The sequence below is a fragment of the Salmo salar genome, chromosome 05 (assembly GCF_965601325.2).
Source record: "Salmo salar chromosome 05, fSalSal1, whole genome shotgun sequence".
Lineage (NCBI taxonomy): Eukaryota > Metazoa > Chordata > Actinopteri > Salmoniformes > Salmonidae > Salmo > Salmo salar.
In genome coordinates, this window is record NC_138295.1 from 61752705 (window position 1) to 61765361 (window position 12657).

The following is a 12657-nucleotide window of genomic DNA, read 5'->3' on the forward strand; positions in this document are numbered from 1 at the left end:
GTTCTAACACTCCTAGTTCTAACACTCCTAGTTCTACTCCTAGTTCTAACACTTCTAGTTCTAACACTTCTAGTTCTAACACTCCTAGTTCTAACACTCCTAGTTCTAACACTCCTAGTTCTAACACTCCTAGTTCTAACACTCCTAGTTCTAACACTCCTAGTTCTAACACTCCTAGTTCTAACACTTCTAGTTCTAACACTCCTAGTTCTAACACTCCTAGTTCTAACACTCCTAGTTCTACTCCTAGTTCTAACACTTCTAGTTCTAACACTCCTAGTTCTACTCCTAGTTCTAACACTCCTAGTTCTAACACTCCTAGTTCTAACACTTCTAGTTCTAACACTCCTAGTTCTAACACTCCTAGTTCTACTCCTAGTTCTAACACTTCTAGTTCTAACACTTCTAGTTCTAACACTCCTAGTTCTAACACTCCTAGTTCTAACACTCCTAGTTCTACTCCTAGTTCTAACACTCCTAGTTCTAACACTTCTAGTTCTAACACTTCTAGTTCTAACACTCCTAGTTCTACTCCTAGTTCTAACACTCCTAGTTCTAACACTCCTAGTTCTAACACTTCTAGTTCTAACACTCCTAGTTCTACTCCTAGTTCTAACACTCCTAGTTCTAACACTCCTAGTTCTAACACTTCTAGTTCTAACACTCCTAGTTCTAACACTCCTAGTTCTACTCCTAGTTCTAACACTTCTAGTTCTAACACTCCTAGTTCTAACACTTCTAGTTCTAACACTCCTAGTTCTAACACTCCTAGTTCTAACACTTCTAGTTCTAACACTCCTAGTTCTAACACTCCTAGTTCTAACACTTCTAGTTCTAACACTCCTAGTTCTACTCCTAGTTCTACTCCTAGTTCTAACACTCCTAGTTCTAACACTCCTAGTTCTAACACTTCTAGTTCTAACACTCCTAGTTCTACTCCTAGTTCTACTCCTAGTTCTAACACTCCTAGTTCTAACACTCCTAGTTCTACTCCTAGTTCTAACACTCCTAGTTCTAACACTTCTAGTTCTAACACTCCTAACTAGGGACCACATATTTTTTTCAGGTACATTTTCAGTGAGTGATCAGGGGTGTCCCAGTGTGTAGAATAGATGCATGCATGTCTGAGATGCAGAATGGAATGTTACTATCTAATGGTATGTCCCTATCTAACGGTATGTCCCTATCTAATATCCTGCTTACATGGTACATGCCTTACATAACTGAAACGGGATTCGAATCGCTAAGCAACAGAGAGACAAGTTTGTTTAATACAGGAATGAGAGGTATGCAGCAGAATATTCACTAATGTACGTAGCCTAGGACTGGACAGGGATGCTCCCGAGAATTTGTCATAGTAAATTTGTTCGAACAATGATAAATAGATCACTGTTTTAATTGCTTCCTGGTTTTGACAGGAAGGTGTCGTAACTGAAGCGGAAGTACAATGTGTCGTCCACTGCAGGAACCCCAAGATTCACCCCAAGAAGTGCTGTCCAACGTGCCCGAGTGAGTGACTGTGTGTGTGTGTGAAGAAAGGAATACATCGATAATAAAGCTAACCTGTGTGTCTCTTCTGTTCCAGGCTGTATCTTGGAGGGCCGTCTGTACAAAGAGAGGGAAGAGTTTCACCCTGAGGGAAAACCCTGTATTAAATGCACCTGCACTGTGAGTATACACTGTATAGACATGCATGTCTCCAGTCCCCACAGTACAGTGACTGGCCCCTCTGTGGTCCAAATGAGTTTGTCTTGGCTCTCAGGGGACTCACAGTGGTAACGCTCCCCTTCCCCCCTCCTCCTCCCCTTAGTAAACAAGCAGGGGAGGTGAGTGAGTAAACACATTAATGTGAGTTGAGTCTGTCAACACATTAATGCCTCAGTGGGACTAGTGTACACTGTGCCCTGTACCAGCCGTTAATGAGGGCACACTGCTACAAGGCCAGGGGGGACTGTTACAGCCGTCTGGCATCTAGAGTAGTTGTGTTTGTGAGCTGTTAAAGGTAGCAATCCGGGTTTCACAGGTGCAGACAAAGGGGCAAATGGTATTGTGTAATGGAAACAGTCATTAAGTGGAGATAAGTTGAGTAATGCATAAGAGAAGATGAATGCAGCATTGTTTTAACATCTATGTATATAGCTTTCTTATTTTATTGTGGTATTTTGTTTAACTTTAGTTTATTTAGTAAATATTTTCTGAACTCTATTTTGTTAAAACTGCATTGTTGGTTAAGGGCTTGTAAGTAAGCATTTCACGGTAAGGTCTACACCTGCTGTATTCGGCGCGTGTGAGAAATAACATTTGGATTTGATTTGATTTGATATGCTGTGTTCTTTCAGGGAGGGCGGACCCTCTGCGTCAGGGATGTGTGTCCTGTCCTCTCATGCCCTGCCCACCTGAGCCACACTCAGCCCGGACAGTGCTGTCCGAAGTGCCTCGGTAACACCCCACTCATCAAATACCTCATAGGACTCTCTGATAGACGTCTGGGGAACATATTCATATTTCATCAATTATTATTAAAACATCACACATCATTAAAACATCGTAACAGTCATAATAATTATCATCAAGCTGATCTCTTTTTTATTTCTCTCTCCCTCCGTCAGGTCAGAGGAAAGTGTTTGACCTGTCGATGGGGAGTTGTCTGTTCCACAGTGAGGTCTATGAGAATGGCATCTCCTTCAAGCACGACAACTGCACCACCTGTACCTGCAAGGTAAGAACTGACCAGGGAACCAGGGAACCAGGGACCAGAACTCTATTCAACTTATGTGCCATATCACCAAGTTACCATCAATAACTGACCCCTTCTCCTTCCCTCGTATCCCTCCACCTTCCCAGAATTCCACTGTGGTGTGCAGGAAGCGCTGCTCTCGGCCGGGCAGTTGCCATGGTGACCAGTGCTGTGGGGAGTGTCTATCCTTCGTGGAGGTAGCGGAAGTGAAGTACTGCCGGGTCAGGAACAAGATCTACCGGGTGAGACAGTCTGGGACAACAAGTCCTAATGCTGCATCCTTGATATCAACTGGGAAAATAGAATGTTACCATTGCCTCAACATTCAACACTGATACTTATCCACCACAGTTGTCCTTATTCTGACATTTATATGCATATTTATACCGACATTAATACTTGTTTGATAAGCTGATTGATGTTGTGGGTGATTGGTTCTCTCTCTGCTTCTTCCTCCGCTCCAGGAGGGAGACATGTGGTCGTCTGTGAACTGCACCCTGTGTGCCTGTGTCAAGGGGGCCATCGAGTGCCAGCCAAAGCAGTGTGTGCCAATCACCAGCTGCCCCTCGGTGAGTGACAGGCTCAAGGCCCAATCACAAACTGTCTTGTGTTGCGCCTTTTCATTCCAGTAATCTTTCAATGAAGTGATGTGAATGACAACATCGATTAGAATAGACTTTAAAAAAGGTGCTCACTCACTTTACCTATCACCTTAAAGCTGGAATCCGTACTTGGTGAAACTGCCACATCCGTTTGCGATATTACAACAACAAAGAAGTTACTTCAAACCCAGTTTTTTTTCTTCATTGGACCCGTGATAGAACAGCAGAGTATGTCCTGCAAATCATTTTTTACCACGATGCTGAATGCTCCTCTCCTCCGTTTCATCAACAAAATAAAAACTAGAACAAATGTGCTGGGGCGGACAGTGGCGCTGTTTCACCATATGCAGATTTCAGCTTTAAGCAATTTCCCATCTGCAACTTACATGCACTTATGTTATGAACACTGCCTATATCTATAGGACAAGGCCCTGGGGTCCCTTTGTTCTCTCTGAATCATCAACATGAGACAGTCCCTTTCACACTTCATCACGTCCCCATCTATCTGGTCCCCCTCCCACTGAGACAGACAGAGGCTGTCTACTGTCCAGAGTTACTGTCTGTGTCTAACCGCCACATGTTAAATCCACATGCGTGACGTGTTGGTGTCACAGCAGGCAGCTGGCTGGAAGCTGATTTAACGGTGGAGCGGTAAGGAGTCAAAAACCCGGTTCACCTGGGCCAGAACAGTGTGAGTGGGCCAAGGCACAACCCTGGTAACTTACCACAGTAACCATACCTTCAGCGGTCAACTTTTCTGGGGCTGAGTAACGGTCCCAGGTCACACGGCGGTCACCTGTCTTGGAGTGATGTAGTAGATTCTTTGCATTCCAGCGACCAAATGATCAGTTACTTATTCACGCTGCCGGTGACCAGCGTTCACCTGTTATGGTCACATAGCGGTTGCTTGTTGCGCGGTAATGTACTGGTCATCTGTTCTCTGATGCGTTCATGTAGTCGACATTAAAGGCTCGTTGTCATTCTGTTTTAAGCTAGCACCCCACCACCATCACATATACACCACGCCCGTATGGTTATGGAGAAGGTTATGGTCACATAGTAGCATAATGAACTGTCCTACGGTCATTAGTCAGACAGTACAATTACAGTCACATATGGCTGCCTCAGTCATGGATTCCTAGTGGTCACACAGCATTCACCTGTTATACAGTCATGTAGTATATCCCCTAATGGCCATCTGTGTTTGTGTCTTGGTCACTGAGTCATGGTCATCTGTCGTAATAGTCACATAACAGCCAACTGAGACACGGTCACCTAGCGGTCACCTGTCATACAGTATCACAACATCCACTCATCATACCTTCCTGGTGGTCATGTAGAGTTCACCTGTCACGCGGTCACAGTGCGGTCACCCATGTGTCTGCCCCTCCGTCCCATAGGAGACACACAGTCTCCAGTCAGGTCTTTGTCTGGGTGATGTTTGAGTGACAGTAAAGAAGAGCTTCCCTATATTTAGACCCTGAAAGCCAATCTCTCCATCTCTCAAAGAGCTTCAAAGAGTGATGTGATGGGGGTCAGGTGGGACCAGGGGTGTGTGTGTGTGTGTGTGTGTGTGTGTGTGTGTGTGTGTGTGTGTGTGTGTGTGTGTGTGTGTGTGTGTGTGTGTGTGTGTGTGTGTGTGTGTGTGTGTGTGTGTGTGTGCGTGTGCGTGTGTGAGGGAGAGGGAGAGAGAATCTGAAGTAAAATGTCTACTGTTTGCTGATGATCTGGTGCTTCTGTCACCTAGATCTTCTGCACAGATTCTGCCAGACCTGGGGCCTGACAGTAAAATCTCAGTAAGACCAAAATAATGGTGTTCCAAAAAAAGTCCAGTCGCCAGGACCACAAAGAGCACACAAAAAACTAAACATACTTTGGCCTAAACATCAGCACCACAGGTAACTTCCACAAAGCTGTGAACGATCTGAGAGAAAAGGCAAGAAGGGTATTCTATGCCATCAAAAGGAACATAAATTCAACATACCAATTAGGATCTGGCTAAAAATACTTGAATCAGTTATAGAACCCATTGCCCTTTATAGTTGTGAGGTCTGGAGTCCGCTCACCAACCAAGAATTCACAAAATGGGACAAACACCAAATTGAGACTCTGCATGCAGAATTCTGCAAAAATATCCTCTGTGTACAATGTAAAACACCAAATAATGCATGCAGATACCTGCTAGTTATCAAAATCCAGAAAAGAGCCATTAAATTCTACAAACACCTAAAATGAAGCGATTCCCAAACCTTCCATAACAAAGCCATCACCTACCTGGAGAAGAGTCCCCTAAGAAAGCTGGTCCTGGGGCTCTGTTCACAAACAGACCCCACAGAGCCCCAGGACAGCAACACAATTACACCCAACCAAATAATGAGAAAACAAAAAGAGAATTAATTGACACATTGGAAAGAATTAACAAAAAAAACTGAGCAAACTAGAAAGCTATTTGGCCCTAAACAGAGAGTACACAGTGGCAGAATACCTGACCACTGTGACTGACCCAAACATAAGGAAAGCTTTGACTATGAGCAGACAGTGAGCATAGCCTTGCTATTGAGAAAGGCCGCCGTAGGCAGACCTGGCTCTCAAGAGAAGACAGGCTATGTGCACACTGCCCACAAAATGAGGTGGAAACTGAGCTGCACTTCCTAACCTCCTGCCAAATGTATGACCATATTAGAGACACATATTTCCCTCAGATTACACAGATCCACAAAGAATTCGAAAACAAACCCAATTTTGATAAACTCCCATATCTACTGGGTGAAATACCACAGTGTGCCATCATAGCAGCAAGATTTGTGACCTGTTGCTGCAAGAAAATGGCAACCAGTGAAGAACAAACACCATTGTAAATACAACCCATAATTATCTTTATTTATTTTCCCTTTTGTACTTTAACCATTTGCACATCGTTACAACACTGTATATATACATAATATGACATTTGAAATGTCTTTATTCTTTTGGAACTTCTGCGAGTGTAATGTTTACTGTTCATTTTTATTGTTTATTTCACTTTTGTATATTATCTACTTCACTTGCTTTGGCAATGTTAACATATGTTTCCCATGCCAATAAAACCCTTAAATTGAAAGGAATTGAAATTGAGAGAGAGAGAGAGAGAGAGAGAGAGAGTAAGGGATGAGGACTGCCCTGGGGCAAAGTTAAGTGGGGGTTGAGGTGGATAGAGTTCTCAAATGTGCACCTCTGATGGAAGATGAAATGTACCCCCCACCATCTCTCTAGCAAACACACACATACACCAGGCAGAGAGTAACAGTTGTCTGTAGCAGTGTCTGGCTGTCCACGTTTGACTGGTTGTATCTGTCTTTGTCTGTCTGTGTCTATGTGTGTGGATGTTAATGTGTCCAGTTGACTGTCTGTCTCTTGCGCTCTGACTGGCTGCTGATCTCTCTCTATGTCTGTGTATCTAACGGTCAGTCTGTCTCTTCTAGAATAAGATCCTGAACAGGACAGGCTGCTGCCCGGTTTGCACTGAAAGTGAGTAAGTTACTCCCCTCTTCCTCTGCTGGGTCCTCACACACCTTTGTGGGTTGCGTTTTCCAGTTTTGTGGCGGTTGTTTCGTTCTTGGTCTTCTCTCAAATTGAAATGTAGTCATGTTGTATTAAGCACAGATTTGTCATGCAAAATACAGGAAAACAGGATGGATCAAATGAATGCCCATAATTAAACACACTCCCTCTTTCTCCTCCTTCCCTGCCTCTCTCTCTCTCCTATCACATCTTCCCTGCCTCTCTCTCTCTCTCTCCTATCACTCCTTCCCTGTCTCTCTCTCTCTCTCTCCTATCACTCCTTCCCTGCCTCTCTCTCTCGCTCCTATCACTCCTTCCCTGCCTCTCTCTCTCTCTCTCTCTCTCTCCTATCACTCCTTCCCTGCCTCTCTCTCTCTCTCCTATCACTCCTTCCAGAGCCAGGTGTGTGCACCGTATTCGGCGACCCCCACTACAACACCTTTGACGGGCGCACGTTTAACTTCCAAGGAACCTGCCAGTATGTTCTGACTCGAGACTGTGGTGGCGCCCCCTCTGGCGGGGGTGGAAACAGCGCCGGCTCTGACTCTGGCTTCACGGTTGTGGTGAGGAACGATGCGAGGCGAACCCGCTCCTATTCCTGGACCCAGTCAGTGGAGCTGAGGATAGGAGGGCTGAGTCTCAGCCTGCACCAGCACCTGACGGTGAGGAGGAACGGCACGCGCATCGCCCTGCCCTACCATGGGCCTGGGGTCCACATCGACCTGGATGGATACCTGCTCAAACTCACCACCATCGCAGGTTAGACAGGCTTCATGTTAACTTCATTGGAAGCTAAAGAACACTGCTAAAGTGCATTTTAGCTCCTTTTTGAAGCATAACTCTCTTTCTCTTTCTCCCTCCTCCCTCAGGTCTGGAGATCACGTGGGACGGGGACAGCTTCGTGGAGGTGGTGGCTGCTCCTCACCTGCGTGGTCGTCTCTGCGGCCTCTGTGGGAACTACAATGGACACAAGCGGGATGACACCATGGGCAGCGACGGCCTCTTCAAGTTCGTGGTGGATGAGTTTGCAGATTCGTGGCGCGTGGAGGGGAACGAGGTTTGTGCCCAGCCCCTCAGAAGGCCCACCTCGTACCTCTGTCCCGGCAGTGTAAAGGTCAAGTTCCGCGCTCACAGGGAGTGTCAGAAGCTCAAGTCCTGGGAGTTCCAGAAGTGTCACCGGGTGGTGGACTTTGCCTCCTTCTATAGGTCAGTGGTTCTTGGGGTGTCTCAGGAACGTTGGGGAGCTTCATTTGTAATGAGATTTGTCCTAGAATCTGCAACATTTCCAACGCTCTTGTGACATTTTCTTCATATATCAAACGTGATATTTGATTGTCTCCGATGTGCATAGAATGTCCAATGTTGTTTTGGATATGGAACCCACTTAGTATGTAGATACATTCAACCCAGTCCATTCAATTTAATTCAACATTTATTTGTCTTATCTCTCTCTCTTTCTCCCTCTGTTTCTCTCAAGGTCCTGTGTAACAGACATGTGTGAGTGTCCGGTGCATAAGAACTGTTACTGTGAGTCCTTCATCGCCTACAGCCGGGCCTGTGAGAGGGAGGGAGCCCCAGTCTACTGGAAGCCAGAGGCTGCCTGCATGGGTGAGTGACAGTACACACAGCTTATCACTAAACTTCATGGAACAGGGGACTCCCCCCCACATTAAATTTGCTCAACAGAATTGATCAACGTATCTCTGAAATCCATTCACGTTAGGCGATTTGCAGTTCTGTCTAACCAACCCTGTCTTCTCAGCGACCCAGTGTAAACACGGAGCGGTGTACAACACCTGTGGCCCGGGCTGCACCAAGACCTGTGACAACTGGAACGAGATCGGTCCCTGTCACAAGCCCTGCGTTGCCGGCTGCCACTGCCCAGCCAACCTGGTGCTGTTTCAGGGCCGCTGCATCAAGCCCACAGCCTGCCCTGGCCGGTGACCCTAGTGCCCAAGGGGAAGGGGGCTGAGAGGGCCAAACAACCAACACTGCCTAGCACTCAGGGTCCATACCTGGGGGAGTGAGGAGTGGGGGGAACATGGGGGTGAGTGTGGGGGGGATGAATAGATGTGCAGACAGGCAACAATGGACTGAAGGGGTTCTTAGAAGACAGGTAGGTCAGGTAGAGGCCTCGTCCACTCTGAGGGAGATAGATACTGGCCATCACAGACTGGGGTTTGAAACTCCGCTGTCGGCTGCTCTTACTCGTCCAGCACTACCTTGTGTTTCCACAGGATGGCGCCCATGTTGTCATTCAAATGGGATAGGAATCTGGAGGGAAACATCACCCTTGTAGTTAAAAGAGGAAGAGACCCTTTGGGAAAGCCTTTGTGGCTACGCTTCTTTAGTTACTGGACCCTCAAGGGACATTCATCCAGACTGCCATGGACCTTCAGGAAAAGGGTGGGGCTGGCTCTGTGTTGAGCCAATATGGCCTCAGTGTTTCACTCTGTTGCAGCACATAGACATTCATAACCAGGAAACCAACCAATGCAGCTTGAACAAGCATGTTCACCCTGCCAGCATAAGGGATGAACTCTACAATGAACATATTGAACCCCCAGGTCTCACTCGCATAGGATTATTTTATACTGTAAACTAACAAGATTTGTATAAAAACAGATAGATTTTTGTATTATTATTATTATTGTTATTTGTTTGTTGTTGATATTGTTAATTTATATATCGATCAATTGATATGTTGTAGCAAGAGCCAGAATCATAAATCTAATTTCGTTATAAATGATTTAAAGGGAAAAAAAAGCTATTTATGTATTTGTTGTTTAGTTTGTGTAATTGTGTCTTGTGTGAAGAGAAATGCCCAAATGTGACTTGGTTGTTGCACCATGGCAGGGAAGAAACGTACTGTATGTTTAAATGCTCAGTGTACAGGTTGCTGTATGTTGATTCTCAAACTGAAGGTGTTCCTGGAGATGTACATTTCACTTGACCTTGTAAGTTATTATTTAAGACCAGCAATATATCATTTCCATGAAACTCATCTCTGACTGTTTTCTTCCTTTATTTTGGTTGACTGATGTGAGGTCAACACATAAAAAAGTGAATTCAATTTAAATACATGTGCACACTTTAATACACCTCAAAGCACAAAACCTAGAGATAAACGCAATAAATCAACCACCTCGATAAATGTGGCAAGAGAGGTTGTACTGGGACAGTAACAGTATGGGTCAGAAATAACACTGGATGCCAGAGAGACACAAATTGGAAATAGCATCCAAGTACATGGATCCAAACTGCAGTGAAAACAATACATTATATTACATTTGTATACCCATCGCTTGCTTGATGTCCCAGACACACAACAGCACCAGTTAAATACCATTTAAGCACCTTATGAACACACATCCCACTGGGCACAAACTGGTTGAATCAACATTGGTTCAACGTAAATTTGTCAATGTATTGTGACATGGAATCTATGTGGGAAATATATTACATTTGAAAAAAGTAATCAATGTAAACTTATTTTGAGGGTGAAATTTCAACCACAGGATTATGTCATTGTTGTAACCAATTTTCAACATAGACAAGCCTTGTATAAAATATGTTGAATTTGTACCTTTGAAACAACGCAGATCTTCAACTACGTATCCACTATCAGAGAAAAACCAATAGGCTCAGCAGCACCTTCTGTTGGAGAGTTGATCTATATACAGCTATTCATTTGGTCTCCCATCCAGGGTTTTAACCAAGCCCAGCCCTGCTTAGCTTTGATATTTGTCACTGAGTAGCCTAGCACTAAGTTAATGAATAGGACTACATCAAAGTTTATGTAAAGTGCATTTAAAGTTTGACTAGATTTAGTACTATTCTTTAACTTAGATGTTTGGTTGAGATGGAGACGCAAATCCAACATATCAATTATTAATTTGTAGACAAACTGGATATTGAATTGTATTTGGTTGTCAACGCAACCAAATATCAACATTTGAAGGAGATGTATCTTCTGATTGGATAGTTCCATTTGTGCCACTGAGTCTGGCTTTAATTCCAGTTTGTCTACAAATTAATTATTGATATGTTGGATTCATGTCTCCATCTCAACCAAAAACCTAAGTTAAAGAATAGGACTAATTCACATCTAACTTTAAATGCACTTAAACTTTGATTTGATTTAGTCATATTCTTTCATTTTGATTCTTGGTTGAGATGGAGACATTAATTCAACATATCAATTATTAATTTGTAGACAAACTGGAATTAAAGCCAGACTAAGTCAGTGGCACAGATGGAACTATCCAATCAGAAGATACATCTCCTTCAAATGTTGATATTTGGTTGTGTTGACAACCAAACACAATATCACTTTTGCAATACAGTAAATAACCTATTAACTTGACGACAAGTTAACAAATTATATGTTGGATACACGTCTCCAACACAACCAACAATAAAAGTTAAAGAATAGGATTAAGGCAGTGGCTCAGATGAAACCATCCAAGCGTTAGATATCCTTTAAAATGTTGATATTTGGCTGATTTTTGGAATACAGTAAATAGCCGAAAGTTAAGGCTATTTTACAAACTAATGTAACAGTATTGATTCAACCTTAAAATGAGTAACACACATCCATGGCCACACGTTGAGGTTAGCCTACAGTAACTATAAATGTCTTATGTAATAATAGAACGCGTGCATGTTCAAACACCGCAGGTCTGTGGAGATCTTCACAATTGCTATAATAATCTGCGCAGAATCTCGAACACTATTGATCACTTTGCACCATGTGATTTTAATGTAGTCTCAGTTGCAATCCAGGTCATTTGTTCGTGCTATTAAATTATGCAGTGATAGATAACACATCAAGTTGTTGTATAAATACTAATTATCTGACATTTTATTCCCATTTGAACCTTGTTGTGGTTTAAAATGGTTGAAAGCGCAGTGATAACATTTCGATTAAAACTAAACTAGAAATTACCGTTTTTCGATTGGAATTTGATTATGCATTTTGATGGTTGAATGCATAGTGATAACACACCAGAAATTCAACAAACTTCTGGCTGTCTTTTTGAGTGGGTGAATAAAGGTTGAAATCTCATTGATCAACGTCTCAACCAAATATTACCCACATTTCCACGTTGAAATTACGTGGTGCGCCCACTGCGCAGTGGGATACTATGGCAGGGATACAGCCACGTCACATCTCTATGGGGGAAACATCAAGATATTTTGGATTAGGGATTGTTTTGTTATAGGGCACATGATATAGAGTATCAAATGATATTCACTGTCAAAACCGTTGCTAAATTAAAAGATGTAATCAAACGTGACTGCTATCACTCCAAATCAGTTGAATCTATGGAACTGATGAAAAAACATGTGGTCAATTTATATCAGCGTTTACATTTTATGAATAACTCAAAATCTAGTGAAAATAGACTTATATGTAAGTAAAAATAGAAGTTCGGTGTCTCTATTCTAAAAAAACTACCTGTTTTTGCTTCTTTGGTCCTTTTGAAAATGTCTACACTGGTCTGAAACTAGGCCACTGATATATGGTTGGGATCTTGGGACACTGATATATGGTTGGGATCTTGGGACACTGATATATGGTTGGGATCTTGGGACACTGATATACGGTTGGGAACTTGGGACACTGATATATGGTTGGGAATTTGGGACAGTGATATACGGTTGGGCCAGTAACCATGTTTCCGTCCAACCTTTTTATGCGAGTAAAGTACATGTCGGATAAAACAATGCCACGACGGGCCTGGTGGAAACAGCACATTTTGTTGGTAAACTTTC

At 43.4% G+C, this 12657-nt stretch overlaps 1 protein-coding gene across 1 annotated transcript in view; it reads left to right on the forward strand.

Annotated features, from left to right (window-relative positions):
* LOC106605352 (BMP-binding endothelial regulator protein) overlaps window positions 1–9883 on the forward strand; it is a 28122-nt gene extending 18239 nt beyond the window's left edge. The window contains exons 5-15 of the mRNA XM_014200872.3: window positions 1419–1509; window positions 1586–1668; window positions 2340–2439; window positions 2610–2719; window positions 2845–2979; window positions 3202–3306; window positions 6801–6846; window positions 7276–7638; window positions 7749–8085; window positions 8357–8487; window positions 8642–9883. Coding sequence (XP_014056347.3) covers window positions 1419–1509; window positions 1586–1668; window positions 2340–2439; window positions 2610–2719; window positions 2845–2979; window positions 3202–3306; window positions 6801–6846; window positions 7276–7638; window positions 7749–8085; window positions 8357–8487; window positions 8642–8823 — 1683 coding nt within the window. The 3' untranslated portion in view covers window positions 8824–9883. The remainder of the gene's footprint in view (window positions 1–1418; window positions 1510–1585; window positions 1669–2339; window positions 2440–2609; window positions 2720–2844; window positions 2980–3201; window positions 3307–6800; window positions 6847–7275; window positions 7639–7748; window positions 8086–8356; window positions 8488–8641) is intronic.
* The last annotated feature ends 2774 nt before the right edge of the window (window positions 9884–12657 follow it).